The sequence below is a fragment of the Kogia breviceps genome, chromosome 3 (assembly GCF_026419965.1).
Source record: "Kogia breviceps isolate mKogBre1 chromosome 3, mKogBre1 haplotype 1, whole genome shotgun sequence".
NCBI classification, from domain to species: Eukaryota; Metazoa; Chordata; class Mammalia; order Artiodactyla; family Physeteridae; genus Kogia; species Kogia breviceps.
Window position 1 is genome coordinate 136,953,618 of NC_081312.1, and position 13,434 is coordinate 136,967,051.

Sequence of the window (13,434 nt, forward strand, 5' to 3'; positions counted from 1 at the left end):
GAGCCTGGCTTCCTGCAGGGCCGTGGTTCCTCTGCCTGAGTCCAGGAGCTCGCTGGTGCTACCCCAACCTGAGCTTGCGCCTGGGGCACTCTGGCTGGTTTTCCCCTCTCCTCCCACCCCACCCCCCATCTTGCAGCCTCCTCGCAAGGGGAGGGCCTGGGTTCAGCTCCAGTCCCATGCATCTGCTCATGGCCACCTCTTTCCCCTCCCTCCAGGTCTGGTCACCACAGCTCGAAGCCCCCGCCCGCCTCACTGGGGAGGGAGCCACCCTGAGCTTCCACTGCCCCCAGGTGGCCTGTGCAGAGCTGCTGCTTCCCTCCAAAGACTGTGAATTTTAAGCCTGACTCAGTGGACTCTGTTTCCTTTCTCTCCTTTTCCTCTGCCCTGTCCTGCCCCAAAGCCCCTCTCCAAGGCCTCACGGCAGGATTCAGGGGCCTTTTCACTGGGACACCCAGACCCAGCTCAGAGGTCTCACTGGGACTGAGCAAGGCCTGACCTCCAGTCCAAATTTGCTTCCGTAGCCCCACCTCAAAGAAATGAGGCGTTTAATTTTGCATGTTTTCCTGGCATGAATTAAGACACTTAAACTTGTATATATGTGAGTGTACAGTTTGTTCTCACATTGTGTCACCATAGCAACAAGTCCTGGCCACTAATGGTTCATCATTCCCGGTCCCCCTCCCCTGCACCCACCCTGCTTCAGTGAGGACCAAGCCCTGCAGCCAGTTCCGCCCAGCGGCTGGCGGCCTCCACCACCCCACACACTTCCAGGCTGAACAGGAAGGACCACCCAGCCAAGATAGAGCGTTTTCTTGGTCATTTCAAATTGGGGTCCTCTGCTTCCTCCCCCTCAGATGGGCCAACAGCCATTAAGAAAACTCTTTCTCTGCCCAGTTTCGCTTACCTCTCCACGGCGCACCCCACCCCTGCCATGGCTCCTCATGCTTTTCAAACTTCAAAACCAACCAAAAAGTGAAAGTATTTTTGTACCCTGTGTAACAAAATATTTATGCAACATAAAGGATTTTTCGTGTGTGTGTGCAATTAATTATTGAAGAGACCTTGTCCGCCCTGTCAGATAAGTTTAACATTTTAGTTTGAGGCATGAAGAAGAAAAGGGTTTCCATTCTCCAGCAGTGAGCCTTAGCGTCAGCCATTAGTTTAAGAAAAATGAAGGAAAAATTGTGCAATTTTTTTGTTTCGTGTGCACATCAGTGCATCGCCTTTGGCTGCAGCTGTGGCTGTCTTGCCGTTTTCAGACTTGGGAGACGAGGAGGCTGTTGTAATTGCTGATCCTGTGAGAATGTGAAACTGGATAATATATGAAATGCAAAATAAAAAATCATCCAAAGTAACTGCTCTCCGACCTTTGCTTCCTTGGGTTGTAGGTTGCTGTCGGGAGGGCACAGCTAGAGGACAGGTGTTGGGAGTTGAAGGGGGAAGGAGGCGAAGTGGGCCGGGGCCTCGGAGCTCACGCGGCCTCTCCCTCCTGCCCTCTTTTGTGTGACTTGAGGCTGGAGAGGAAGTGACCTGCCAAGGGCCGTGCGGCGGGGCCGCCTGGGTTTAACTCATTCTTTGTTTTCTGTTCTGAGGATGGGGGCGGAGATTCCCGGCACCCAGTGTAAGCACGTAAATGGGACCTTGGTTTTCTCTGGATGGTGTCATCTGGCTGTCCTAACCCTGTGGCCTGTGGCCTTTTCAGGCCCTTGAGTAGAGAAGGACTGTGGTTTGGGAGGTCGGGTTCCTGCCTGTAGTATCCTCTGTGTGTGTCATGTGAGGCTGTGCTAGAGGGAAGCAGAGGACCCAGGAGTTTGGCCTGGAAAGGGTTAAGACCACCCACCCTGTAGGCGCCCAGCTGCAGCTCTGATTCCTGAGATGGGTTTTGCTGCGAGCCAGAGCAAATGAGCACGAAGGTCAGGGAAACGGTATGTTGCTAAGACCCTGGGCTGCCCTGGACGCAGTCAGGATGCCAGCAGCTGACCCTGACTCTTCCCTTTTGTGATTTGGGGCCTCAGTTTCCTCATCTGTGTAATGGTGGTTTGAAGTTCTTTCCAACTCCTTCTGGAGGGTTGGAGCACTGACCTGATGGCTTTGCTATTTGGCTTTAACATCTATGCCCCCACCCCCAGCCCCCATGCCCTTCCAAGCCTGACTCAAAGCCAGCCTAGAAAGGGAGGGCAGGAGTGGCCCTAGAGCCTCCCTCCTGCCGGCTTCCCTCCCAGCCTTGCTCTGAGCAAAGCTAAAGTGGCAGTGGCTAGCCCTGGTCACTTCCTTGCCTGCACCGTGGGGACCCTGGTGTCCCTCTCCACTCCCTGCCTCACTCCCCGCTGCCACCTCCTGAATCCCAGGCCTGCACTGAGCAACTTGAATCTCAGGTGTTCTGCTGATGACTGTGTTGGCTGTTAAAGGCTCATGGGTGACATTTGCAGCCCCAGCTGGTACCTGCATGTGAAGAGAGAACTGTGCTGTGAGGGAGGAGGAGCCTGGCCAGGCGCTGGCCCTGTAGGTAACTGGGTGGCAGGTGGGTGGGTTATCTGGGATCCAGGGGGAGGCTCTGGGAGGAGGGGGCTTGATGCTTTTCCTGCCTTGTACCCCTAGCCTCACTGCAGTATTTGGACCAGCTAGCCACTTGCCAAGCAAGCAAGGCCTTCCCAGCCTGCTGCCCCTCCTAGCGCTGGTGGGGAAGCAGCTCTGAGACCCACCGCCCCACCCAGGGCCAAGCCGATGCCTGACCTACTTCAGCTGTGGCAGGAACCACTGGGTCTTCCTGAGGTGGTGAATTATTTAGCTGGGGCACCTGGGCCTTTCTGAGAGGGGCTAAGAAAGCTGCTCCATAATTCAAAGGCCCCTGCTCCTCCGGCTTCCCTGGGGGGCCTCTTTCACGCTTTACCGAACAGGGCCCGCATCCGAGAGCAGGAGCTGGGAAGGGGAGGGAGGCCCTGAAGCCATCCCAGAGGGGGCTCTCCAGCTGGATGGGGGCCTTTTTCAGGGTGAGGCCTTTGCAGAGAGGCCTTAGTGGACAGTCATGTTTGGACTGAGTGTGGAGGTGACAAGCTTGGAGTAGTTAAAGGGCTTCCTGGCAAGGACACAGTAAGCTGGGGTCAGAAGCTGCCAGGTCCTGACTCCCCATTCAGAAAGCACCTTATTCCTTTCCAGGTGTTCAATCCTGATCTGATTACAGGTGAAAGGCTTCTTTCCTTTCTGAAAGGATTTTAGGCCTTGGAATAACCAGGGTTCTTTTGCTCAGGGGTCCCTTCCTAGTAGCACTGAAATCTCCCCCAGGGCAGAGGAGGCCATCTTCATCAGTGCCTCCCACCCCGCTTCACACATAGATGAGGCTGGTGGTAAGCGGATGCTTGTTGAGGCCCTGGGGAGCCCGGGCTGCACCCTGCACCTTGGCCTGCAGCCAGCTCTGTACTTCCTGGGACGGGAATGATGCTTGTCACCCAGACTGGGCCATTCTTGGGCACTGCTGCCTGGCCAGCATTTTAGGAATGTGACTTAGCTTGGAGCCTTCACAGGTGAGCATTTTCCCAAGCCCTGACATTGAGCTTCCGCGGGACTCAGTGCCAGTAAGTGCTCAGGCTCCGAGGGGCCCAGAGGTCTCGGAAGGGATCAGGCTCTCGCCCCTCATCCTTTGCACTCTGTCCTGCCTGTCATGTCCTGCATCGCCTCATTTGCTGAGGTCTGGAACGAAGCCTTTCTGATCTCCAGGAGCTCTCTGACAGAATACAGATATCCCTGAGAAACAGGGCAAAGCCCCTCAGGGTAGGATTAGGGAAAGTGCCAGAAGGGGACCCTGGAAGGGAGAAGTACCAGTGGAGTGAGAAAGACTTTCTTGCAAAGTGTCAGGAGGAGGGAGCAAAAACCTCTCCACCTGGCTGCAGCCTACCCTGCCTCTGTCCATCCATCAGGGCCTGCACTGGGTGGGCGGGCCGGCCGTCTCCCGGAGAGCAGGCCCTGCTCCCAGATATGCTCCCTCGAGAACAGAGGTGGGGCTGTAGGAGCTGAGGGCCCACCCTTGTGAGGAGAGAGGTTGGGCACTGCCCCAGCAGTGTTCCTGGGCCGACAGGAAAGGGGCCTGAGCTCCTGTTTTCCCCGGACCTCCTTGCTTGTTACCCAGCTCACCCACACGCTCTGGTCAGTGTGGACAACATCCACGGGCTCCCTCGCCCTCTGGCTTCTGCTTGGGCTGGGTGAGTGGGAGTGCCAGCGGTGGTCTGAAGGCTGAAGGGAGGTCGGTGAGCGAGGTCAGGTGCCCCCGGCCATTGTCTTCATGACCTTAGAACAAACCATCAGAAGGGCTTCTGTGGGGCTTCCCTGGTGGCGCAGTGATTGAGAGTCCGCCTGCCGATGCAGGGGACACGGGTTCGTGCCCCGGTCCGGGAAGATCCCACATGCCGTGGAGCGGCTGGGCCAGTGAGCCGTGGCCGCTGAGCCTGCACGTCCGGAGCCTGTGCTCCGCAACTGGAGAGGCCACAACAGTGAGAGGCCCGCGTACCACAAAAAAAAAAAAAAAAAAAAGAAGGGCTTCTGTGCATGGGGGTCAGAATGTCGGCACGGAGGCTCTAGTCCAGTCCCCTCTCCCGTTTTACAGATGAGGAAGGTGAAGCACAGAGAGGTGAAGCGCTTTGCTCTAAGGTCATGAAGACAGTGGCCGAGGTGTGCTCCGTGCGTGTCTCCTGACTCCCAGTCCATTGCCTTCCACCGCCCCACACGGCCGTTCCAGAACCACACACACCCCCTCCAGCGCAGGGGCAGAGAGGCAACAGGTGCAGGATGGCTGCAGGCTTGGAGGCCTCTTCCTGCAGTTCCAGAACCAAGACTAGAACTCGGGTCTCCCCCCTGCCACACTCTGGCCTGATCTCTTACGGGGCACCTGGGTTGCTGCTCCCTGATTAAGGGACAAAGAGAAGCCCTCAGTGACTAATCTAGCTCCAGCCCAGCCCTGTGCAGTCTCTCTGGACTTTTAACCCGGGGGTAGAGTCATTGGGCCTGCAGGACCCATCTGGGCATGCAGGAACCAAGACTGTATCGCCATTTCTGCCCATGGGAGAGAAAATGCAACTCAATTTAGTAGGCGGAGTCTAAGATAAAGAATGACTACATAGTTCCATGAAAGCCCATCTTTCCCCCTCTCGAGGTGTATCTATTTCATTGCAAATATGTGCCCTTTTCTCACAGGGCTATTGTGAGGGTTGATGAAAATGCAGGAACGTGCCTCATGCAGGGGGGACACTCAATAAACATTTGCTGTAGATATCTTAAGAAGAGCACAGTTTCCTCTTTTATCCTTAACAAGAATGAAATTGAGTTGATTCTAATTTATACTCTCTCCTTGGTTATTTTTCTAGTGGTGCATTAGTCCTCGAAAGGTGTTTAACCTTTCCCCTACTGGGAGAAGAGGTGGAGGAAGGAGAGGGCAGGGGCCCAGGAATCATGGAGACCCTCTACAAGCACCCAGAGCTAGCTGTCGGCACTTAGGCACCTTTGGATCTAACTCTAGCTTTTTGATCAAACTATTTAGGATTTCAGAGTTCTTGACAATAGTAGCAGTAGCAGCAGTAGTAATAGTAAATACATTCATATACTGCTGTGTAGTTTACAAAACATGTTCTCATATGCCATCTCTGATCCTCAAAAGCCCTATGAGATAAGCAAGAAAGGCACTATTACCTATTTTTTGAAGTTATGGAAACTGAAGTTAAGAAGGTCCCACAGCAAGCACAAGGCTTAAGACCCTGGTTTTCTGGTATTGCCATCCAGAGTGAATTCTCTGGGCCACAGGGTCCCATGAAGGCCAGGGCTCTGGGGGGTACTCTGGGAGGACCTCACGGGGAACAGAAAAGACCCACTCGGGCAGGTAGAAGGGCCAGCAGTTACCCAAACCTCTCTAGTAACCTAGCTAAGAAATAGACTAACAAGCAAAAAACAAAAGGCTACAACCATGAAAGTATGTGGGAGGGAAAAAGCCACCTGTACAACGGTGAGCAGAGCTCAGAAATTTACAGTGGACTTGTTTCCTAATGTGGCTGGAGCAGGATTATACAGGTAGTTGCCAATATCTGATTATCTCCTTAGGGTCCATGAGCGACTGTATCTTCACAGTGCTGCCTGAATGAGTAGTTGTTAAGTACTCATGATGAATTCCTTGAGTTTGTTGTTTTCAATACTGTAACATCATGGGGATAAGGGGACCGAAGTCCACCGGCTTAGCCACGAGTCCTCCTGTCTCTGACCCTCACAGTTGCCCTGGGACGTGGTCTGGGGAATGGCCATTTCCATTTCAAGGACAGGAAGTTCAAGTGTGGAGAGGTGTTAAAGTCACATTTGGCCGTAAGGAGCCAAGGCAAGGCACTGAGCTCTGGGTTCTTGTCACCCCTGGGGGAGCACCACACCACCTACCCATTCATTCTCTCTTCAGCCATTCATTCTTTCTTTTGGCAAACACTTGCTGAGCGTCTGCTCTCTGGAGCCTGTGTTTGGTGCTGAGGTGGAGGATAAGGTGTAGTCACTGTTCTCAGAGCCCAGCCTGGGGTCTGAGGGTCTGAGCTGTGGAGGTACTTAAATGGGTACTTAACTGGGCAGGGGAAGATATAGGAGTCAGTGGTTGCAAATGGCTGTTGCTCTTTTTCTCCCGGATGCTGTCCTATTGCCTTCCCCTGCATGAGTCCAGACCCTACTGTGGGCCTGTGTTGTTGTGGTTCTGTGCTTGGCTACTCAGAACAGCTATGTGGGTGGCTTAAGAGGTGAGCATGGAGGGAGATGCCCCATTTCTCACCCCCAGGGCACTCCTCAGCTTCCAGAGCAGAACATAAAGATGCAGGCCCCTGGAGAAGATAGACTCTCACAATAGAGGCTTCTCAGCTGTGCCTGCTTCTCCGGACCCAGGTTCTTATTCTTGGAACCAACAAGAGTGTGTCCTGGAAACTAGCTCGGAAGAGATGCAGGGAGAAGCACCATAAAAGGGGAACAAGGAACAACAGCCCCCAGAGCAATGATCTCCACTAGAATTTTCCCCGAAGGCCATACTCCCAAATATTTCTTTGCTTATACTTTCCATGGACATATCTCTCTTGTCTACAGCCACCAGATGAATCGTGCCAAAACACACTTTCACGGTTTCAAAGAACTTTCTTTCATGGTTCTCTAGAGCCTATGGGCTGATGGCCAGAATCACGCGTTCAGGACCCACCCCAGTCTGGCTTCTGGCCCCTTCTTCCCTGTGCATTCAAGTCAGGACATGTGCTGACCACTGCACAGGCTCTGAGATACTCACAGGGAGAGGTTTCTCCCTATGAAATTGAGCACTGCATGCATCCTCAAGCGGGGGGCCTCGTTGTGACCTCACCCCAGGTCTAGACATTCTCTATGACCCCCACAAGTCCCTTTTACTCTCTTTGGCCCCTCTCTGGTCCTGCCTCCCCTGCATCCTCCATTGCTCCTTTGTCCTATGTCCTCCTGTTTTTACATCTCAGGCATCTCATCTTGGCCCAGTGGTACCCAAGGTGAGGCTTCTACTCACTGAAGACAACCCGATACAGTTGGCCTCTGATGGGGCCTCTCTCTTCCCAGGTGCTATGTGGGTGGAATGAGGCTCTGGCGCCCTCTTGTGGTCAAAATGCGCACAAGCATCGCACAGGTATTTTCCCCTTTTGGTCTTCCAGGGGGAACTGCCTGGTAGAGTTCTCTAGGGTCCATTTGCTCTGGGCTGTCTGGGAGCCTCTGTTCTGACCAGTGGTCTCAGGGGCAGAGTCAGCAGTCAGTCACAGACATGTATGGAGCACCTACTCCATTCGTACCTAGTTTATATTCTAGATAGCCAGTCCCTGCACTGGCACTGGGGATAGAAAGTGAGTATGAGGTCCGAAGAAATTGGATTCACCCCCCACCCCACCTTAGTTCACGGATGGAGAAACCTCAGTACTCAGAGGCAAAGAGATGTGCCCAAGTTCATTCAGTTATGCAGACCTGACATAAAACTCAGGTGTCCTGACTCAGTTTCATAGACAATACAGTCAGTTACCTGCATCCCTTTCCATCTCACTGATTAAAATCCCAATATGTCCATAGTAATAAGCCAGGAATGGCACAGAGTTTAATAACCACAGCTGATATTTTCAGAGCTTATATATCTGAGACACTTTTTACCCACTGGAATGGCAGGGCTAGACCTCCCTGGGAGTTCTGATTTGGATGGTTTCCTTTCAGTGCACTCTTCCCAGATGCTCTATCAGCACTGCCAGGCGTTGATCTCATCTGTGTGGACCTTGCTGGTCCTTGCCCAGATGGGGTGTTTCTGTAGGACCTAGGTCATGCCACCCTCACTTACCAGCATAGTCTAGGGCACCTGGTGGTACCTAACACAAGCCTGCTAACTGGCTCCTTCACTTTGGGGACACATAGCAGGCAAGTCTCTTATCCTCTCTGGACATGTGTCCTCATGGGAATGCAGCCTCGACAAAGGTTCCCACCCTGTGAAAGCAGTCAGAGCTCTCTGAAGGTGCTGTGCGCTGCCATACATAACAGGTGATGACTTTCTCGTCTCCGAAGGTCTTCAGCCTTATGCTTGCTAGATGATGCTTGGTGGGGCTGTTGCGGAGGTGAGTCTAGTACTGGATGGCTGGTTGGCCCCTGTCCTGATATTTTTTTACCTTGTTCTCCATCGTGACGTGCCCACCTTAGGAGCTGTGAGCTCCCAGCAGCGGGTGATGGGACCGAGGGAGGCAGCCTGGATGACTGGGTGGCCGGAGAGCTCAAGCCCCACTGAAAGGGGCCGAGGCTTCTCCTCAGCTCCAGTCAGCTTCTGGTCAGCAGGATGGGGACCCCATGTGGCTTGATGTTTTGATTTTTCAAGAGAAACTGGACATTAAGACTTTAACGTGAAAATTCATGATTCTGGATGTTGGCAACTAACCAAAATTTAAAACTGTTGCATAGGCTAAAAACCATGGTCCATGTGCTCTCGGGTTGCAAGCCAAAGACTGCTTCTATTCAATTGTTTTCACTTTGCGAAGTGAGTCTAGGGACAAGAACTGCCCCCAGGTTCGCGGTTACCCATGTGTTTGGCCCGCTCCTCTCCCTCCCTTATTCTCTTCTTTTACTACAGAAGCAGCTTTGGGCATCTTTCCCTGTACAACATCAATCCGGAATCTCCCTGTGGGAAGCTAGAATTCAGCTTTGTTGTGACACTGTATCGGCAGTGCCTCCAGAGGCCACCAGGGGGCAGGGTGCAGAAAATGATTTGTTTTGGAGGGCGAGTGAGGATTGTGATCACATTCTGCCAGGGTTGCAGGTCTGTCTTGAATCCAGGTTTGGGTGTTCAGGAAGGTCTGGGTCGTTCCCTGGGGAGGCAGGGTAGCTCGCCACTCCCTGCCTCACCTCCCAGTGGGTGCTATGGCCTCACCTGTGTATCATTGGAGAAATGTTCTACCTGGACTTCCTGCCCTTAGCTCCCTGCCCAAGCTGCTTCCCATGTACCACAGTCCCCCAGCAATCACTGATGTCAGATTGATGTGCCTAAACCCACTTTGCACAGACTTTCTCAAGAGCCCTCAACGGCTCATCATCATATACAGCTTTTCAGATGTGCAGTGTCAAGATGCTAGATCCTTGTTAAGTAAAGGAGAGTGGAAGGAGCTTTCCTGTCATCTTAATTGTAATCATAAGGGCAAGCCTTGGAATTCCAGTTTCACAGATGAGGAGATTGAAGCACACAGAGAAAGTGACCAATTCAGCCATCAAGCAGAACTCATATTTTCTGACCATCCTTGCTAGGTAGTATAAGGGATATAAAAACTTGAAGATACGGTCCCCACCTTCAAAGAGACTACAGCTTGTTAGGAAAACATGATACGCATGTACAAAGGGTAACTAACTCTCAGAAGCTTCCAAATGGATAGTACAGGCGATAATAACGGCAAGAGCTCAGAGAGAGGTCCCTGCACCTAAAAGATGGGAAGGCTTTGCAAAGGCAGCAGTGATCTTCACGCTTGGGCATGTGTACGCCTAGAGATACAAAAAGGCTTTTCTAAGGGTAGGTGGCGGGATTGCGTTGAAGGGAATCCATTTCCAGAAACACATCATCAAGAAGTACTGCTCCACACCTGAGAATGCATCTCCCCATATCCTTTTCCCGATGTCTTGCCTCCCACTTCACAGAAGAAAGGTGTGATCATTGTGCTGTTCACCCACTTTCCCTGTTTTCCTTCTTCCAGGTCCTTTCCCACCTTTTAGAAGTTAGTTGTGGCCATGTGACTTGCTTCGGCCAGTGAAATAGGAGCAAAAGTGAGTCTCTTCCGGGTGGAAGCATTTAAGAGCCAGTGTGTGATTCTTCTTCTTACCTTCTCTCTGCCATGGTGACCGATGACATTTCAGATGGTGGAGTCTGGATCCCTGAGTGATGATGGCATAGATCAGAACCTCCAGCTGACCTGCAATGGACATGTATCGTGAGTTGGGGGTTGGGGTGGAGGAGAAGAGAGCCTTTATTGGTTTAAGGAACTGAGATTTTGAGGTTGCTTAGCATAACTTCGCCTATGCTACGTAAAGGACTTATCTCCCGCCCATCCTACATCTTATTTTGGTATGTTTCCTCAGTGCGTAAAATTCTCTGAGCCTCCAAACAAAGCTCCAAAATTTAAAATAGTGATTTCAGGACTTCCCTGGTGGTCCAGTGGTTAAGACTCTGTGCTTGCATTGCAGGGGCGTGGGTTTGATCCCTGGTCGGGGAAGTTCCACATGCCACACAGTTCAGGCAAAAAAATAAATAAAATTTAAAAATAAATAAATAAGTGATTTCAATATTGAGAAGGTAAATGAATCAAAATGACTGGGCAAGAAACCTTTTGCAAATCAACGATTTTGCAATATTTTGCTTTTAACAGTTGAAGGAGGTGAAACAAATTCAGTTGTCACCTGCTGGATGATTAGGTGCCATTGAGTGGCTCGGCTGGAACTTCTCCCACTCCCACGTACTTATTTATGTGAACAAGATTTCTTAGCATTTACATTTATAAAAATGAAATGTGGAAATAAAATTGTTGCTGATCACTGTCTCATCCCAGCATGTATACATCCATCTCAATATGAGTTGTTATTTCCTATAAAATTCTACTTCTAATGTTTAATAATTCTCCATCAACATTTGCAATATATAGTTGTTGTTTTGACAGTGAACTAATGATCATTGTAATGATAAGTCAATCCAGAAGAAAACTTTAAAATCTAGAGCCTTATGGTCACAAAAAATAAGAAAAGGATACAAATTTAATTTTTTAAGCTCTTAAAACATAATTTATTGAGGTAAAATTCACATAACTAAAAGTAACCATTTTAAAGTGAACAATTCAGTGGCATTTAGTACATTCACAATGTTGTGCACTCACTGCTTCTATCTAGTTCCAAAGCATTTCCATCACTCCAAAGAAAACCCATTAAACAGTCCCCCCCCCCCCACTTCTTCTGGTCAGCTCCTAGCAACCAATAACCTGTGCTCTGTCTCTCTGGATTTATGTCTTCTGAACATTTCCTATAGATGGAATCATACAATAATGTGACCTTTTGTGCTTGGATTCTTACACTTAACATAATGTTTTTGAGATTCATCCAGTCAGTATAATGTTTATAGCATGTTTATAGCATGTTTGTTTTTTGTTTTTTTGCGGTACGCGGGCCTCTCACTGTTGTGGCCTCTCCCGTTGCGGAGCACAGGCTCCGGACGCGCAGGCTCAGCGGCCATGGCTCACGGACCCAGCTGCTCCGCGGGATGTGGGATCCTCCCGGACCAGGGCACGAACCCGTGTCCCCTGAATCGGCAGGCGGACTCACAACCACTGTGCCACCAGGGAACCCCTTCACTCTTTTTTTATGGCTGAAAAATATACCATTGGATGTATATACCACAGTTTATTCATTCATTACAGTTTTATATTATATATATATTTTTTTATGGTAGCGAAGTGTGGTTTGATGATCAATAAGAGATTTTCAGACATAAACTATATGTTTCATTAGGATAGCATTATGTGGGGGGGGAATGGAAAGAAAATATGAATTCAAGGAGAAAAAGCAATGATGTAAATTTTCCTTTGTTAAAGAAGAGTTTGCTTATGTATTTTGCAAATGCTTGATGAGGGGTATCAAACCACTGTGATTCCACTGGATACATTTAATACAAGTTTTATTTTTAAATGTTAATATTTCCAATATACCAGAAATCACATCCTTTGCAACTATTTAAAATGTTTGGAAAAAAACATTTTTTTTTCTTATTTAAAAATTTCAAGAGAATACATAGTTTAAAACAACAGCTTTATTGTGGGGTACATAATTTAAAATTTTGTTTAGAGTGTACGTGAGCTAAATTATTGAAAGACTACTGTCTTGAAGGATGGGCTGGATTTGGCTTCGTAGAGCAGGAGGAGGAGGAAGAGAAAGGCATTGAGGGTAGGAAGAAGAGAGAAAAGGTACACAAGCAGAAAGAGGGTGTGTTCAGGGAACTGTGACTGGAGGAGAGTAATCTGAGCTAAACTGGGAAGGTAAACTGAGGTCAGACTAACAGTTACTAGGCTAAGGCATTTCTATTTCTTGTTCATTTTAATTATGCAAGTTTTGTATGATTATAATCTCCTTATACAAAAGTAAAACTTTATGGTCAGACTTGGGGCCATCTCTTCCATTTCTGGTCCCCTCCCTACCTCCCCAGAGGTGACCTTGGCTTTCATTTTGGTGTTGGCTTTCTCAGCTGTGTTTCCATGGATTTGCACTCACATGCAGCAAGTCTCTTCATGAGACAACAGCTAGACTGAGGAGTTTCATTCAGCTTTGTCATGGGATCAGCAGCAACTGCTGTCTCGGGAGAATATGGCTTCAATTTTCTTTTTCAAAAGGCCAGAAATGGAGGTTGTTTGGTGAAATCTCTCAATATTGGCTCAAAACCTTCTTAAGCACTGTGCTTACCAAACAAGGCATGTGTCTGCAGGATGCACTTGGCTTGTGGGCTGCTAGTTTGTGATCTCTGCTTTAAGGCATCTTGCCAGAAGGCAGAGCACTGGCCTGTCATATAATCTCTTAGCATGCCGCTTGGCGCTAAGATCTAAGTGGTCGTGAAGGGTTCTGGGCTTCTTAAGGGGATGCTGTGGGAATGGTTGACCTCACTCTCCATGTCCAGTTCCCACCCCCTTTCCAACATCCAGCTAGTAACAGAGTGCTGCCAGGAAGCTGGGAGCTTAGCAGAAGGTTCCAGAAGCATCCTTGTAAATCCAGGAAGTCAGCCAATCTAGACTCACTAGAAGCCAAGACTCCTCCAGGGAGTTGGACCTAAGGCCTCCAGTGTCCTTCTCTCAGGCGCTGGGGCAGGTTCTTACACCTCTCCCAAGACACAGCCCAGTGGGAATGTAGACTGGTGACTGTTTCTCAGAGGGCTTTGTCCTG

The 13,434-nt window shown here is 50.0% G+C and overlaps 1 protein-coding gene across 3 annotated transcripts in view; it reads left to right on the forward strand.

The window, feature by feature from the left end:
• RBPMS2 (RNA binding protein, mRNA processing factor 2) overlaps positions 1 to 13,434 on the forward strand; it is a 47,994-nt gene that overhangs the window by 25,563 nt on the left and 8,997 nt on the right. For 2 of the 3 annotated variants that reach the window (XM_059057817.2, XM_067029653.1), the window contains exon 8: positions 216 to 1,355. Coding sequence is in view for 1 of the 3 variants with exons in the window: in XM_067029652.1 (XP_066885753.1) it covers positions 10,378 to 10,451 (74 nt within the window). In the remaining 2 variants the exon portion in view is untranslated. Of the gene's footprint in view, positions 1 to 215; positions 1,356 to 10,377; positions 10,452 to 13,434 lie in introns of those variants that run through there. The other variant, XM_067029652.1, reaches the window with a different exon arrangement.